This window comes from Thermobia domestica, chromosome 11, assembly GCF_964235325.1.
Source record: "Thermobia domestica chromosome 11, izTheDome1.hap1.1, whole genome shotgun sequence".
NCBI lineage: Eukaryota > Metazoa > Arthropoda > Insecta > Zygentoma > Lepismatidae > Thermobia > Thermobia domestica.
In genome coordinates this window covers 229,474,797-229,493,865 of record NC_137464.1, presented here as the reverse complement: position 1 = coordinate 229,493,865, position 19,069 = coordinate 229,474,797, and the positions used below count along the sequence as shown (strand labels likewise).

General features: G+C 36.4%; 1 protein-coding gene across 1 annotated transcript in view; it reads left to right on the top strand.

Moving 5' to 3' along the window:
• The window catches only part of Nup75 (nuclear pore complex protein Nup75), a 44,391-nt gene that overhangs the window by 10,577 nt on the left and 14,745 nt on the right, over positions 1-19,069 (top strand). Inside the window, exons 3-8 of the mRNA XM_081731749.1 lie at positions 1,785-1,977; positions 6,399-6,553; positions 9,125-9,396; positions 11,167-11,289; positions 12,445-12,663; positions 18,534-18,643. Coding sequence (XP_081587875.1) covers positions 1,785-1,977; positions 6,399-6,553; positions 9,125-9,396; positions 11,167-11,289; positions 12,445-12,663; positions 18,534-18,643 — 1,072 coding nt within the window. The remainder of the gene's footprint in view (positions 1-1,784; positions 1,978-6,398; positions 6,554-9,124; positions 9,397-11,166; positions 11,290-12,444; positions 12,664-18,533; positions 18,644-19,069) is intronic.

Genomic DNA, 19,069 nt, shown 5'->3' with positions numbered 1-19,069 from the left:
GACGTTTGATTGTTGACCTTGACAAAGGATGTTCCAGCACCACTCTTACCTTCCATTTTATTCCCTGATATATATATATATATATATATATTTTTTTTTTTTTTCTTATTCCTGGTTTTATCTTGTGTGACCAAGACTCCAGGAAAGAATCGAAAACTCAGAAGTACAAATAACATTCAGGAGTTACGGAAACCTGTAAGTAGAGTGATTGTTTATTGTAACTTCATTTTTGAGCTAAATTTTTGTGTGCTTTTTCGGTGCCAATACGAAATGTTCAAAGTTTATAAAACAAGATTTTTACAGACATGTAAAAAATATTTTGTAACTGAAATGCAGCTTTCGTGACGGGGACAAAAAGCTGTTCTGAGCACTTGCGTCTCTGGCATATAAAATTGGCCCGGGGGGGATGGGGCATCAAAGAATGCTAGTATCTAATCCAACCTGTTTATTGTCTTCGATTCAGTTTGTTACCTTTCTGCTTACCTTCACGAACCCCCTGAAACATATCTAGAACTATGTTATAATCGCTTCACAGCCTGAATATTATATTCCAAATAAATATAATAATTATTATTTATATGTTATTCTGTCGATAATAAATAAATTAAATTAGAATCAATTATTGAATATTTTGTACTTCAAAATATTGGGGGCACGCGTCCCCCCATAAGTCGCCCGCGGTTCTGAGGTGGGAGGGAACATTCTTGCTAGCACACCTCTCCAAAATACCTAACAGAGATTGGATTTTTTTTTAATGTAGCAATTCGCAGTGAAATGAAAGTAAAAGAAAACTGACGGTTAGAATGTGCAATTCAAATTATCGTAAAATAATATTGTTTCCAGTACACTGTGGAAGTAACGAAGTTTCATGATGTGCAATTCCTGTTTTAATGTTGACAATTGATATCCAATGGCAAAGAGTACAAAAGGAACATATAATAAAAAGTCGCACAGTGTAGCACATGGAATGTTTTAAGTTTGTGTGACAATTAAGCTACCATTAACGGTGTCTACTACTTGCACCATCTTTGTCATTTATCATATTGATTTATATGGAAAGTTATTTTTCTCTTTGAAACGAGTGGGAATTCTAATGGTTTGAAGGAAGCACGATGGCTCAGTGATAGAGCCCTTACCTCTGGTGTGTAGGGTCTTTGGTTCGATCCCCGACTTAGTAAGTTTGTGGCAGACAACATCGTGTCCGTGGGTTTTCTTGGGCACTCCCTTTTACTCTCACATCCTCATTCCACCAATTCTTCCATCATTATTCACGTGCCTTAATCATCGTCTCCCTTAGCCTAACAGGCATAATCGTGAGACGTTAAACTGAAATATTTCATTTTTAATGGTTTGATTGTACTGTTTCTTTTTCATTTTATTTATTTATTTACTTATTTTTTAGTTTGACGTCTCACACTTATGCTAAGGGACATGGTGATGATGAGATATATGGTAAGGTAAAACGAAAGTAGGAGGAAACGGGAGAACCTCGAGAAAACCCACGGACATGGTGTATAGTCTACTAAAGCAGTCCTGTATAATACTACGAACTATACAACAAAATGTAAAAGTCGTGACATTCCAGCGTACATTTTACACGCACGAGTTCATTGCTCCAGAAACGACCGAAATATTATGGAAACGAAATCCTAAGTGAGGACACAGGATTGGGTGCAAAAAGATTTTAATTTTAATAATATAGCATATATTAGTAAATATAACCCTTTTTCTTTGTTGAACAACATGCACCAGTTACTCATTTAAACATTTGTGATTTATTCCAGACACACGAAGCAGCAATTCCCCGTGCGTTGACCGTGTTCATCAAGTGACTCCATGTACACCGCTGTTTCATCCAATTGCGAGGAAGTTAGTAAATGAATCTAACGGAACTTTCCTGGCTGTACAAAAGGCGAAAACTGAATCTGACAAAACAAACGTACGAGCACAGTTGGTGAAGTTAAGCAGAGAATATAGGTAAGAACGCTATGTTCAATTAATCGTATATTTTCAAAACTACACCCAATTATTTATTACTCTACGTGTTTGTACAACGCGTGACTCACTGAAACGGATAGTAATTAATTGGGTTTTTATTCCTAATTATCCTATTATCACATACCAATTAAAGCTTATATTCAGTTATAATGTCTATGTTGCTTGTGAAAGTGGAAGAAACAGAGACACTTAACAAGATACGAAACTTATTTAAGAGAAGCTACACGAAGTATTTGAGTATAGGAATTGGAATGTTCGTGTTGATGTTTTATGTTAGTAACCTTCGATCTAATTCAGAATTCGTGTCTGGTGTTGGGACTGTCAAAGCATTTTGAGAGAATTTTCATGGAATGTTAAAGATGTAAAACTGTAGGGTAACGTGGGGGACTATGCCAATGGCCTATAATTTGTGTGTATTTCAGTAAGGAAATGCGTTGTCGTCGTTATTATTCAACTTTGCCCTGGAGTACGCTATGAGGAAAATCAAAGTTAACAACCATGGCCTAGAGTTCAGTGATATTCACCAGGTTATGGCGTATGCTGATGGTGTAAATTTAATAGGGGATGATAGGAGAACAATAGAAAGAAATGCAGAGGTCCTATTAAACGTGTGTAGGGACGTGGGTTTAGAAGTAAATGCAGAGAAAACTAAATACATGGAAGCTCGTCGGGGTCGTAATACTGCAAATTATGAACGCGTTAAAATATCAAATAATACTTTTGATAAAATGGATACTTTCAAATATCTAGGATCAGTATTAGCAGACCAAAATCATGTTCACGAAGAAATTAAGTGTCGACTAAAAACAGGAAATTCGCGTTACTATTCGGTTCAAAATCTCTTATCGTCGCGAATTCTGTGGAGAAATTTGAAGCTTAAAATATATAAAACGATAATCGTGTCTGTTGTTCTGTATGGTTGCGAAACATGGTCGCTTACTCTGAGGGAAGAACATAGACTGAAAGTATTTGAGAACAAGATCCTGAGGCGAATATTCGAACCCAAGAGGAACGGGAATGGGAGAAACTTCATAACGAGGAACTACATAATTTATACGGTTTACCAAACCTTGTTAGGTTCATCAAATCTAAGAGGCTCAGGTTTGGAGGTCATGTAACCAGAATGGAAGTAAGTAGGAACGCCTTCAGAGTCTTAACTGAAAGACCAATCGGAAAATGACCACTAAGAAGACATAGGCGTAGATGGGAGGACAATATTGAGATGGATCTCGCAGAAATACGAATACAAAGTAGAAACTGGAACCAGTTGGTTGAGGATAGAAGTCAGTGGAGAGCTTTTGTGAACTCGACATTGAACCCCCTGGTTCCATAGGCCATAGAGTTAGTTAGTTAGTTGGCTGAATTCAGTATAAGATGCGTTGTTTAGAATAACACCTACAGAAGGCAAGCGCATTTTTTTTAGAAAAAGGAAAAAAGGTTTTAGTAGCTGTAACAAACAATAAAAGGCAGCTTCCATCTGCCGCACGTGGATTTCGTTACACTTTGCCTGGCGTTAATTTTTAAACTTGCAGTTTTTTAAAGAAAACTTTTTAGTGATGTATGTGGTTTTATTATGTTCAAAGCACTATAAAAAATAAAATCATATTACTTATTATAATTAATGATACGATTTACCAGGGTTGCTATAATTACCCCATTTTGTAATGCAATGGGCAATTATAGCAGAAAGAAACAGACAATTATAGCAGCGCTCTCTTTTAACAAGAATATGAAATTTGAAGAAGAAAATGTATCAAAACAATGCTTATTGCACTCAATTGAAGGTGTGTAACACAGATATTAATTTCTTTTTCGGTATTAATGTAGTGAAGGGATTTTTTTTTTTCTCCTTTTGCCCTAAATTGATATGACCCATTATAAGTAAAAGACAGTGAGATGATAGGGAGGATTATAAATGGGTTTCTAGATATAACTATGTACTTTTCCAATAGATCCTAACTCAGATTTTGACTGAGAAGTCGGTAGTTACGTTGTGCTTTCAGCAAGTTTCTTAATGTAGGTGACAATATGAGCTATTTACATTTTCCAATATATATACAGTGACTGTAAATGTTTTTAATAAATTGAAAACGAAGAGTTTTAAAGTCTATTTATGAGTTTTCGTAGTTAACTTGTTCTCATTTATTTCTGTAGAATAAAAAAAATACAAATACGTATATAACAGTAGTTATTAGTGTCCGGCGTTTTTATTCATAACTTCCTTATAAAAAGAAATAGCAAACAAAATAAAAAATAAAAATAAAAATAAACACCATTTTAAATACGTAAATTGGCCTGTAACATAATTGCTCAAAAGTCAGTGGAATGTAAATACAATAGAAGCTAGGAGACTTTGCCATAATTCCCCCAGAGTTGGAGCAATTTTGGAAATTGGGAGTTCAAGAAACAAATCTCAAATATATATATATATATATATATATAATATAAAATTAGAATTGTGGATCTGCAGTTCTTAGGAAGCCAATTTATGATTTTGTCAACGAAAACAAAGAATAAAAGTGTTGCACTGCAACAGTGCTAATTGGATAAATAAATAGCTGCCTTCTCCCGTTGATTTTGGCAGAAGGTAGTGCCACTATTTATATCAATAATAAATTTCTTATTCATTATACCCCTCTCCGCTACACTAGTACTATCGTGTGCGCTGTTTTGCATTTGGTCCCAGGTTCGATTCCCAGTGAGAAACTATTAAAATATAAACGGTGGTTCGAACTCATCTTTAAGCTGTAGGTCCACGTCTCGTATAGCTGAAGAGAGACTCTAACTTCAATAAACGAACAAACTGCTCGATGCAGTTCTTTTCTGTTTGACCTTTGTTCACCTTTTCTTCTTAACCACATTGCTTTAATTTCTTAAAATACAGCTACACATTGAAATTAAAGAATTTTTGTATTATGAGAAAAATAATAAGCACAAAACCTCATATTTTTACGATTGGTTTAGATCATTGTTCCTCTGTCTGATAAATAAATGATAATTGTAAACGAAGATCAATACACTTGACATATCGTTGCTCCAACTTCTCTGTGTTCTCCAGTGGCTATAACTTCGTTATCACTACTAAATATCTGTCCTTTAAGAACTTCTTTTTAGCCTAGGAAAAAGATAATAATCAGAGGGCAGAAAGTCTGGCAAGTAAGGTGGATAGTCAATGTAATGAAACCCTGGGTGCTTCAGAAAATTCATTTCTTTTCCAGTCTTTTAAACTGGAGCATTGTCCTGCAAAAACAACACATCTCTTCTCAACACAACCCTTTTCCCAGAAAATTTAGGCAAACACCTTGCCTGCGGAAATCTGTACTTTGAATTTTCTTTACCTTGTAGATTCTGAGTGGCGCTATTCACATCCCTGCTAATTGGTCTCAAGATGAAAGTATTGGAACCAACTTTCAGCCTGGGTAACAAACAGATTCAAACAATTGTCCCTAGAGTTCGCAATATCAACTGAAAAGATGTCACATTTGCGTTTGAACACCCATTTCGCTAAAAGCTTATGCAAGTTGAACTGATCACAAATTATTGATCAGACACGTCCTATGGATATATTCTGTTTCTTGAATCGAAATTGGTTTGTTACTGAAAAATCAGGTCATAAACCTGATCCACTTTTTCCAGAATTGACACTGACCTCCCATACCATTCACCTGCTTCTGTTGAAAATCACCATGCTTCAAGTTGGAGCACCATTTCTTCACAGTGGAGTATGAAAAGCAGTGTACACCCAGTGTGTCTAGCATCGAACCATAGATTTTCTTCGACGTCTTCTGTTGCAGGAAGAAGAATTCCATGACATCTCACTACTCCTCCTTGATGAATTCCAGATTTGGCTGCGCCATGGTTCAGTCAGTGACCTGTAAAGAAAAATCCCTTAGTATTACGATCATCCCAGCTGACACTTATAAAATATAATGTTTCAAATGCAGTGAATGATTTCAGGATGGTATGTGTGGAAAGTGGTCGAGGCGGGAACTTATCAGCCCCCTTCATACGTGTGCTACGTAAAGAAAGCATAGACTAATGTGATCTTCACTTCATTTTCATGTAAATACGCCTCCTTGTCGTCCTTATATTTGGTTCATTTTCTCTTTGAAGCTCCTTCCAGAAATTGCAACGAAGATTGTACTTCTTCCCTTGATTGTAATATTTATTAGTCAACGCAAAACATAACCATTGTAAGTTTCGTATGTAATTCGTGTCTTTGGAACCCAACGGGAACAAATGATTACCGACGCACTGGCGGAAATACGTCATGCCTAACCCATTCATTGCTATATTGTAAATTGGTATGTGCTTAATCTACATTTTTTTCTTTCTTTTCTTGCGTTTGCATGTTTGAGGTAAATTATGTGAGCTTGTTATGCCTTGTGTTTGTCTTACAGATCAGTTATCAAAGCCTGTTTAGATAACTTCCGAGAGTATAGCCTCGAGTGCAACAACAAAGAAAAGGAGGAAATTGATTCGTATGAGTCTGTTTTTGAGAAAGTAGAGTTCTTGTGGCATCTAAGCGAGATTCTTTGCATCGATGTTGTTCCAGGTATGTAAGAGTCTGTTTTACGATCTTAAAAATTGTCCCTAGATTTATTTTGTTTATTTTTATAATTCAAAATTTTAACTTGTAAACGCCCATTGACATAACTGCTGCGTCAAGGCTTTAAATCTCAACAGCATAGCCCCTAATTTAGCTAGGAAGATAATTTTGGTATCAATGTATTTCTGAGGGATGGTGCTTTCCGCCGATACGCATTTTATGTATGTGATGGATATCACGGCGAAGGGGGGGGGGGTAAAGTTCATGTGTTTTGCTTTTTAGCATTAGGTTTTTTGGGGGACTATTTCCCCCGTGGGGATACTCTCTTAAAAATTGGTATGTGAGACAATAAAGTAGTCATCTACATTATAATACTCGATTTGTATACTTATTGATTATATTGTGGGAGGAGGGGGTGGGGGCAAAGTTGGCCAATTATTTAGTCTCAGTTTTTTGACGTAAGTTACAGTGTTTGTTTTTTCTTCTACAAATAGAGCGGGAATTGCACAAATGTTATCTCGTCGAAATCTGTGTTCCATAAGCTTTCCAACGACGTATCAATCATGACTGTGATAATTAGGGGAATCTTCAGGGCTGCCAGCGCGAAGGGCTGCAACAGCCCTTCGAAAATTATATACAGGGCGTTTTTATAGGAATTTGGTTCTGAATTTTTCTCTCGCTCTGTATTGCAGCGATGGCTACTTTTTTAAAAAAAACCTTATTGTCACAAGTGTGTTGCCTACACATTAGCATCATTTTGTCAGCTTAGAGAGACTGCAAAGGTTGCCAGGGCCCCTCAAATTCTATTTTTTCATTTTTTTTACGACTTTTCTGTTTATTCTTCTTCATCTGCGAATAGGGTAGAATTGCACTGATGTTACGTCGTTGGAATCGGTGTTACATAAGCTTTCTTAACAATGTATCAATCATGACTGTGATAATTAGGAGGTCACCAGGGCCCCCAACGTAAGATTCTGCGATTTCGTTTAATCCCTGGCGGGCGTAGAAAGTTTAAACTTAAACTCAAATTCAAATGCCTTAATTGAAGTGGGTGAGATTTAACCAAAGATATTCTAACACTAGTTCTTCTCGCCCTTGTCGCTGGCCTACTAGTTAACTCTCACGGCTTTGGTGCACGGAATCCTTGGTTCAGTTCCCGGTGAGAGAGCTTTGAAATTTGGTGACTGACATTTAGAAGTGTTACTCGTACTGTTAACTTCAGTCACTGTATTAGAATGTCTTATAAATTTGCTACTATATGTTGGTAGGCACAAACTACACCCCCCCCTTCCCCTTCGTCGGTAGGAGATGTGACTGATATTTAGAAGTGTCGTTCCTAGATGACAGCATAAGAAATAGCTGTTAGTCTTTCCCCGTGTATGTTCACTTCTGTCTCTGTAGATTTTTGTAAGAGTTTCTTATTTGTTTCTTTTGCGAGATAGATTTAATCTTTGCAGGTGGGCACAAAATTCCCTCCTTCTTGGTAGTCTGCGTTACAAAAAATACGTAGGTAGTGTGAGAGTTAAGATTAATTTTACAGATTTCACATGTACTTGAGAACATTGAAACTTGTTGTGACTCACTAAGAATACAAAGTTACAAAAAGCATTGTTGATACACTAGGAAAATAATTATTCATAATCTTTTGCCACATGAAATATCTAATTACCTATCATAAACAAGTCTTTCCCAAAGAAACTGCTAGCTTGTGTTATTGCCTAAATACATTTGACGACGGGAAAAAGCCTATCCGATTTGCCATTCAGGTCAAAAGTCACGTTGCATACTACATCGAATCTGGAGATTCCAAATCCAAATGTTAAGATATTTCAAGCACCTTAACTCTGCGGGGGGGGCGCTGGGTAACTCGCAGAGTATGCATATACTTTATAATTATTATTAATTTTCTTAAACAACTTTTGACAGTGTTCTATATATATTGACCTTATGTGCTATACATTGTTTTTAAACTACAATGTTTTTGTAACAAGCTTTCAATTAGCCATCTCCGTATTACAGTTGTTGAGATACGTGGACGAATCCATTTTTTTTTTTTTTTTTTTTTTTCCTGATTTACTATCGACTTTAATGTTCGTGTTTCATGAGTTTTTACTACGTTCCATCCGCTTTAGGACAATATACTTCTGGAGCGTAGCATCTAGATAATCTCTTCTACATTTGAGCTGAATTTCAGCCATCTCCCTCTTTTAGGTATTGAGATAAGTGGATATATGTTTTCCATTGATTTTCCATTGACATTGATTTTTGTTATGTCCCATCCATTTTAGGACAATTTGCTTTCGGAATATAGAATTTACATAGTATCTTCTACACTTGAGCTGCATTTCGGCCATCTCCCCCAAAGTCTGTTCACATCATTGCAACCAAATAGGTTCTTACTTACAAAATGGGGATATAGTTTTTACGTACGTTGCTCAAGATATACTGGACTTAGAGTATAATTTAAGTAAGTTTGTGATTTTGTACCCTATAAATATAGTAGCTTTTAAAGTTGACTGATTTACTGTTGAAAGTTTTTACTCTTCTGATTGTAAGTATTGCTTTTTTTGTTTTTAGGAAGTGCTTTTCTCCCTCTTCTACTGGAGTGGATTCAGTTTAATTTTACAACACCTGTTAAGAAAATGGAACAGATTTTGAAGGGAGAGTATGAAGATGCTTTGCGAGATGTTGGAACGGAAACCCATCCTGATTATTGGGACACCGTTGTAGCACTTGTGTTACAAGGGCGACTGGAAAGTGCCCGAAAATTGCTTCGAGTTCACACTGCTTCCAAGTCAGAACCGTTTCTTTGTGCAGATGAACTTATACAAATGATGCCACGTTTTAATGTGAGTGTTCGTTTATATAGAAATGCGTTTTTATATATATATATATATATATATATATATATTTTATTATTATGGAAGTTTCATTAATAAGCCAATAGGATTAACAGTGTAACTGTGTAAGATCAATTGCTCTCGAATATTCCTTTCTCCTCCTCCCTTCCACTTTGGTAGTTTCTTTAGTAAACTTTTAATGTTTCTAAGAACGATCAAGACTGTTATTATAGTAAGGGAAAAATCAGGTACAGAGAAAGTGCTTTCGAATACCATTTTATTAATTTTAGGTTTGCGCGAATGAAATGCCCGCTTCGACATCTGGTGAGAAACTTGCCTCAGCAACAGAACAAAGAGTTGGATTAAGGTCATGCATCTGAAGTTACTAACTCTATACATGCCCATCAAACAAGTTGGGATACCCAATCAGAAGACAGTGAGTTGTTGAATAGAGTTACATGAAAGTGCACCATGAAGAACATAGTTGCGAGGGATTTTTCTTTACAAATTCAAACTGGGTCATTCTGCACAGCAGTCCCCCACTTGCCCCTTAAAAAAAAAAAAAAAAAAAAAAGCGCATTTGGGCTAGAAATAGCGAATGAATGCACCATTCGTTGCTGGTTTATCAAATTTCGTTCCTGTGACACAACAAGCTAGAGTTCCGTGAGCACCGAGCAACATCATGTTCGAATGAGCTCTTTAGGAATACCGTGGAAGCTGATCCTCGGAAAAGTTAGGAATACGCCATACCACCGTCATTCGTCGCCTTCGTGCAATCGGCACGGTGAAAAAGCTGGATTCATGAATTGACACCATCCAATAAAAACTTACGTTTAGAGATGTGTAGTTCTTATGTGTAAGATATAACCGGGGAAGTTCCCTGCGTCGGATTGTCACATCAGATAAAAATGGATCCGCTGCAACAATCACAGTCAGGACAATGGTTGGACCGTGGTTAACATGCAGAACGTTTTCCTAAACTACCCTTTCACCCCTAGATGTTGTTTTAAGTACGGTGTCTATGATGGGAGTGATTCATTGTCTTTCTCAGGTTAGACGAATCCATCAATGCATGATGAACTCCATAAAATGGACCACACACTTGTCCGCAAGCATCCCGGTCAATAGACAGGGTCAACAGACATGGTGCCATCATATTGATCGTCTGCAAGTCGCGTAAAGAACATTTCAGCCTCTCCATGAGTGCAGTATGAACCGTTTCCTCACCCACCATATTCCGCTGATATCTTTCCATTGACTACCACCTCTTCTTACATCTCAAATACATTTGAAAAAAAAAACTTTCTCCGTAATTTTATTATTTGATGTGTCTTCAAAATGTGGAAGAGAAAATGCACTCTCATAAAAAAGCTAAGAACAACACATTCTAAGAAAAGCAATACAATTTTATTATTTTATTCCAATTGGAAATTACCTTTTTTTTTTTCATCTTTCTTTTTTTCTTCAAAATGTATGAACCTCAGTAATAAGTAATACGTAATCTAATAAAAACTAGAATTAAAGAGCAGGCGAAAGAATGCAGAACCTCGTGTGGCTAAACTGTTAGTGGTTTCGCCTTCAGTGAGAGACAAGATTTCTGTCTCTGTAGACATAGCTATGGATTTGATGTTACTTTATGCTCATATTTCATATAGCCTTAGTACTAGAGAACTAAATAACAGACCAAAGAGAAAAGTGGCCTGTGAAAATTATTTTTCCATTCATGAATTCCATTGAGTAAAATTTGAATTAATTTTTTTATTGGTTTCGCTATTCCAGATTTATGAAGGTCTGTCTGTGTCTGAAATGCAGCTCAAGTGGCGTCGCTGGCAAACTGCTTGTGAAGCAAGGTTGAGTAATGGGATATTTTCTTCAAGAAGAGAATTAGAATTTATTATTAAGGTATTTTTTCCTTATGTAGTATTTTTATAAAATTTCTAGTTTTAGTGGAAACAAGCATAAAACAAGTATACTCACATTATTATGGGGTAGTAATATAAGTAAAACTTCCGGCAGCTACCTTGGTATTCTCGATGTACTTGTTGTGATCGCAATATTTTATTTCTTTGTTTAAAGTTTTATAGAATATATATATAGGGTTATTCAAAAAGCGCGCCGATTTTGTTACATCAAATCATGAACTTTTATTTTTTCAAAACACACTAACAAAATTCATAAAGATGTTCACCACACATTCCGATTTTAGGTATGGTGAATGACGTCAGGCTTATGTTCTTCTCTGCTGCGCTGGCATGGAATAATTCTGTTCGTGAAATTCGCAATGACTGCCTGACAAGTTTCCACTTGGATTTCGCCGACGACTCGTCAAATTTCCTCCTTTAATTCATGCATGGAATGGGGTTTATTGACATACACCAATGGTTTAAGAGTATCCCAAAGATAAAAGTCTCAAGGAGTTAAGTCGCATGACCTCGGGGTTCATTGGTGGTCGGCATTACGCAAAGTGAGGCGATCCGGGAACCGCTCCTGGAGCAATTAGATTGTTTTCACAATTAGCACACGTTACGCTATAGTAAACTGCTCCATGGCTAAACACAGACTGAAGAAATGCAAGAAATTCAGACTAAGATGACAGTTGGAATGTTTGTGGTAGAGCAACAATATAAAACAATGTCGGCAACCGAGAAAGAAAAATTTGCCAGACGATCCAAAACCAGCACGCTTTTTGAATAATCCTTTATTTAGTCAAGCTGAAATAATCTTGGAAGCAGGGTAACTGGGTATAGAGCTCTAATCTTCCAAACTAGTTGTGGGTTAGATTTAGATCCATTTGAAGTTGTGGTGGGCACTATCATATTCCAGGGTTCTGCTGTTCCTTCCACTTAAACATTATGTCAAATGTCCGTAACTCACATGCATATATGTCATCCAATGGGACATAATCATGAAAACATTAAACAGTAGACTCTATTTGAATTTCCGAAAACACTGTGTTAATGTGTTCGCCAAAACATTTTAATAGATTTATACTAAACTGTGCAGGATTGCTTCAGCTATAAGTACGATTTGATATTAATTAATTGAAGTATTTTGTAGATCCTTGCTGGTGATAATAAAGCATTTGTGGAAGTGCAGAAGAAATGTGATACATGGTACGAATACATGGTTGCTTGGCTCTTATACACTCATCCTACAGTCCAGCTTTATGATTTAAGTTCAAGCGTTAAGCATTGTTTGGGATTATACAACAAGACAGAAGGAGTTAACACTGTTGACAGAATAATTATATCGTTGATGGAATCCGATATTTTACAGGTAAGAATAGCAATGATTTTTATACTTACTGCTCAGCAGTAGTTACCTTCAAGATATTTGCAGTAAACTCACCACTTTTGTTTTAGGTTGTTCTAAGTTTCAAAAACAGTTCCTCCAATTTGTATTTTAGCGTTATATAAAATCTGTAATAGCATATTGGTTTTCTAGTAAATATTTTTGATTTCCGTGAAATACCAGAGTGGTAGCAAAAGAACTCTCTTTAATAAATTCTGTCTCTGTAAATTAATAAATTTAGTTAAAGCACAGTTACACATTATGAAGTTCCTATCCGATACGATTGAGATTACTGTCAATTACCTTACTTACCACCACGAAACTTTGCGAGTCGTCGCGCAGACCGAAAATAGAGTTACCTTTGTACAACTGCAATGTGTCGATTATGCTATCACTACAGTTTAATGGCATCCTCATAGTTGTTGCGTAACTAGCTCTGTTTTTATAAAAGAGCGAATATTGTTACCGGTGTGGTGTGCCAAGAGTTATTTCGTACTATATATTTTGCAAATCCCACTGTTTATTATTGTAGGTGGACAAGCAGCGTGGTCGGCGTTCTCACATTTCCTCCCACTTTATTCATTCCACCATTACATTCATTTCTCATCATCACCGTCTCCTTTAGCCTAGCCGGTATAAGCATGGAACGTAAAACTGAAATATTTCATTTTTTGTTCTTGAACTGTTTATTAATTCACTTTTCTTCTTCTTGTATTCGGCAAAAAGAAGATTTCTCACAATTTCTTGATGGTCATTCTCCACTTTCGTTTAGTCCCACCTTGTGTGAATAAAGGAGCTACACCAAAGTGTATGATCGAGGGATGGTCATATTTTTTTTATCTTTTAATTGTAATGAATGACTTATATGTGTGGGTTTTAGATGTCACTTTCACTATTCCCCTCAGCACTGATCAGCAAACCTTTACACCTTTGAAATTTCCAGAGTGTCCCCTTTCCTTTCTCTCTCTCTTCTCTTCTCTCTCTGCCAACGCATTTTGACCCTCAGGTGAAATAGAACAGAGACCACTCACTCCCATCCCAAACAAAAATTGGCGCCCAGTTTGAATCTACTGGCAACACAGTATTTCAGAGAAAATATCCATTTCCGTACCATGTATTATCGAGTTACTGAAAGGTGGCCTCTGACAGATTGTAAACAAAATGAGAGGGAGGATTACTCACCAATCACAGCAGCATTCTTTCACACTGTTGCTAGGCAACGAAGGTCACTGACCGCGCTGTTGCCGGTAATTGAGACGACTTGTTAAATGTCTTAATTTTGTCGCCAGAGCTGCTGTCTCTGTTGCGGAGCCTCTGGCATGTGCTTTACTCAACTGTCAGAAGCCACCTTTCCTTGCGCACACAGTAATACGAGGAGACGACTAATACGTCAGTTTCCAAGACCACACAATGAGGCCATTATGATTTTGCCTAGGCTTTAAAGTTATCAATTCTTTTAGGTCGAAATTTTGCAGATAGTATTCACTCCTTTGTATAAATTAGTACGTTAATATGCATACATTGGTGTTATAGCTCTATCTTCATTTATGTGACGACTCGACAAGTTATGTGGCATCAATTATTTTTCATCTTTTTATTTGAATCATAAGTAGAGTTACATTTTTTACTGGCGACTGTATTAATGTAGGCAAAGAGGTTTTGTGTCATTGAAATGTTTTGAAATAGATCATACACGAAAAGACTTAAATACAGTAAGCTCTTGATTATCCGCGTTCTTCTTTTACACTCTTTTGTAAACGATAAATGTTTTTAAAAACTTTCTGACAAAACGTTAAAAAAAAACAAAAAAACATTTCACCGACTATTTTGTGAAAAAGAAAACCCACAAACTTGTGAGTACAGAAAACTACCGTCTATTAAGTCATGATTGTGTAAGCACCCTGATCACTTAACATAACAACCCTTTTTGTGGACCTGAGCCGCTCCAGCGCCATCTGTTAGCGATCGGATGAACTACGTCTAGTCTAGTGATAAGCACACGGTCAGCGTGCGGCGGGGCCCTGTCCCTATCAGGTGTATCAGGAGCTTTCTAGACTAATGGTCGTCACGTTTTTTGTTCACGTCACTCCCCAGTTTGCCTCACGATCCTGGGTGAACACCGAAAATTGGGAAGCACTGTCCCTGTCCGGGAATCGAACCCGGGACGACGTGGACGTGAGTGCAACGCTCTAACCACTAAGCTACAGTGTATCTAGTGATGGGCAAAAAGCGGGAAAATATTTTTGGTATTTTTTTCCCTAAGTTTAAACCCGGATTTTTTCCCATTTTGGGAAAATATGAGGGTTTTTTTCATGTACAGTCCGCAGCAAACAACCTGCAACATGAGCATGTAAGTTTTTTGCGAAACTACGCCTAACAGCCCAGGGAATCTACATAAGGCCTAAGTGGCACGAATCACGCAGGACAAACCTCGGCGTTCTCCCCTGCACATTACTTTGGAACAAAAGATTTCGTCGTTTCACAATAAACTTACATGCTCATGTTGCGGGTTTTTTGCTGCGGACTGTAACGACGTGAAAAAGATATATTTTTATCTACAGTTATTTTTGTTTATAAGTGTAGCTATATCTCTTGACATGGAGAAAATTGCATGTTCTTTCGCAATATAATAATACAGTTCTCATAAATTTTACTATTTTATGAAAATTAAGATATATTTCTCAGGGCTTACCACTTACGTTCTGAAAGTAATCATAAATACAACACACGAAAGAAAAAATAGTAGCCTATGGACGTACCACGTGTCCGAGTCAAACTAACAGTATCACTCAAAATAACTTAAACCAAATGAAGGGTACACGGAAAGAAGGGCTAATCGACATTTTACATTTCTTTCAGGAGAAGCAATTGAAAATGTTGATGGACCCTTTCTTTCCATGTATGGCTTCTTTTTCATTTATAAGTTTCTTTGCAATGAGTCACTTTTTTTCACAAGATTCGTAGTGCATTTAGAAGCACAAACTAGCACCAACACGTGGCGTCCATGTCGGCTTTTTCGCAAAAATTGCAGTGAGTCCCTTTTTCCCGTATACCCTTCAAATGATTTTTATGTGAAATAAGAGAACACCAAGTATGCTAATAATAGTATATTGTTTGTAAAGTTTGTAATTGTGTATTAATTGATGAAGTCCACTGTGTCATAAAGTTGCTTAATGACTAATAATGATTATGAGGTCTAGCTGTATACCTTTGACCACAAATATCAATTTCGGGTTAGACTGGGAAGTAGTGGTTGGCTGGCCTGCACTGCCATAACTTCTCTCTAGGTCAATTAAAATTACTTTGATTTTAGTAACAAATAGGGAAAAAAAAGTGTAAATATAAATACATTATTTTTTCCATATTAAAAAAATAAATCTCAGCTGGACTTTTAATCATGGAAATTAGATTAGATTAGGTAGGTTGACTTGTTTGGTTAACAGTGCATAGCTAATGAAAAGCCGATTATAATATAAACTTTTGCAAGGATCAAAAAACTGGTCTACCACACGTATAAAACGATAAGAATTATATAATTTTCTTATGTGCGAGGGGCAAATTATCACTTTGATTCTGAAAACTTTTTTCTTACGGACAAAATATGCGCATACCGTTTCTACAGCTGCCATACTGTCCATGAAAGAACAAATCTCATGCTCTTTTACTCGTCTCTCTCTTGAGCTTCCCACAAAGCTATGGTTGGAGGTTGTCTTTGTTGCGGATCTAATTAAATTAACTGTGGTGATGCAATTCCACTCGAACTGCACAATGACAATGTACTAGTATTCACAGATTGGTATAAATTTGGTAGCCTAGTATTTGTATTTGTCCTTTGATTTTGAATAGGCCTACTAAATAGAGATGTACGCTTCCGGCTAGTTTGGAGGAGCTTTCTCTTTACATCTTGTGGACACGTGTAGCATTTTAATATGTGGGTAGACATTCTCTCCATATTTGGAACTCTGTAGGTCTTTTGGCAGAATTTACATTCCACCGATTTATTTCCTTTCTCTGTACGCTTTCCATATATGACCTTAACGCCGTCCCATTCTTAGAGCTAAGCGTTTATCAAATATCAGAAATAGAAATGGCACTGACTACACAGCCGAACTTTCACCTCTTGCGTAAGTGAATAACGTTTCCAGTGTCACCAGATTCCAAAGAAGTTAAGTGACTAAAATTGACGTAGGTTACACTGGTAAAATTAATAAACATCAACTAAAAATAACGTATTTTTGCTTTATTAATCCTTTTAAAGAATGCCTTTTTTAAATGTAAATTATAGACTTTCAGTCGAGCAGCCACAGCATCATCCCTATTTACCCTAGGATAATGGTTCGTACATCATTCTCTTCAGAATAGAACAGACTTTCAAACGGTATCATTCACATTTCCCCATCATGTCCTGAGGCGGGAAATTTTGAGAAAAATCAGGATTTTTTCTGATTTTTGTTTTAAAAATTGAGTCCCTCTGGAGCCCCTGTGTTAACGCACGGATCTCAAAATCAACTGAAAAATACTAAGGGATGTACAAAATTTCAAGCTTCTATCTTGAATAGTAAGGGTGGGGAAAATATTTAGCAATGAGCTAAAAACATCCCTATTTGTCATAGGGTCATGTTTTGTACCTCATTATCTTCAAAATAGAATAGCCTTTCAAACGGTACCATTCACATGAGCCTATTATGTCCCCAGGGAGGGAAAGTTTGAGGGAAATATGGAATTTGGTGAAAAATCCATTTTTTCTAAGTTTGTGCCCATCTAGGTTTATCCTTTGTTAACGCACAGATCTCAAAATCAACTGAAAAATAGTAAGGGGTATACTGAATGTGTGTACAAAATTTCAGGCTTCTATCTTGAAAAGCAAGATAAAAAATATTTACCAATGTGCTAAGGATATCCCCACAATACCCAATATTCCCGTATAAAACGGAATCTCAGGTAAAAATTTCCTGAAACATTTCTATTTATCCTAGGATCATGGTTCGTACCCCATTCTCTTCAGAGTGGAACATCCTTTCAAACGGTACCTTTCACATGTCTCCATCATGTATCTGAGGCTGGAAAATCGCGAAAAAGTTATTTTTTGTTAGAAATTATAATTATAATTATAATTATTATTATTATTATTATTATTATTATTATTATTATTATTATTATTATTATTATTATTATTATTATTATTATAACTTTTTGCCTTTCTGGACCCCCCTTCGTTAACGAAGAGATCTGAAAAATACTACGAGGTGCACTGAATGCGTGTGCAAAATTTCAATCTTCTAGGTGAAAACGTAAGCCCGCCAAAAATAATAAAAAATAGACCTAACAAAAATTCCTGTGTTTTAAGTTATGACATCATCATACCCAATGCCTCGATGCAGGAATGCGTGAAAGCATATGTAGCGTTTTCTACAATGCCTCCAGGCTTGAAAAAACAAAGAAAACCGACGTAAAAAGCTTTATTGGGACCTTTTTAATCGAATAATGAAGATACTACACTATCGTATAAAAGTATACGATATAATTTAAAAGGGTTAATAAAAACCCATTTTTTGGGTGGGAAAATACGATTTGGGGGAAAAACCCGGGTTTAAACCCAAAATATATTTTCCCTCCCATTTATTTTTTCCCCTCGCCCATCTCTAGGTGTATCACCTGTGTAGGCACCTTACTGTACATACAAATTCTTCAAAAGCATTTTCGTGTTTGTTAATTTGTGTCATTTTTTGGCCATAGTGCGGATTATCCACGGTTCCCGCGACATCCAATTCCGCGGATTTAACGGGAGTTCACTGTACCGAGGTATATGAAAGCTACCTGAAAAGTGTAATATTCTTTTCTTAATTTTATTAAAGGTTATTAGAGAAATACATACCAATATGGATTGTATTTGGTTTGCTGCACACTTGACTGACATGCTTTATCATTGTGGGCGTTTGGGAAATGATGTGGATCAACAACTCAAGTAAGTGGATCTTTTTAGTGTAAAAGTCGTATGTCATCTGTAGTGATGGACTTTATGTGATTTTTATTCATTGTATTTAAATAAATAGCAATTCTTTAGAAGAATGGTATATGCAGTAACAGGTTTCAGGTATTAAATAACAAGCACTAATCTTGTACCTGAAAATGATAGTGCACGTTGTCTTGGATTAGATTCTTAGAGCGAGAGCACTTAAAATTGACTTTCACAATCATTCGTCTCCTTCAGCGTAAAAGGCATAATCGTGGGACGTTAAACTGAAAATTTCATTTCATTCATTTCATGATTATTCTTTCTTACGTCATTTCCGCCTTCGTAACTTTCCTTCTGCTGCTTTTCTTTCCTTACTTATTCATCCTCGTAAGCTTTCTTGAAATATGAGAACATAAGATTATCCAAAAAATAACT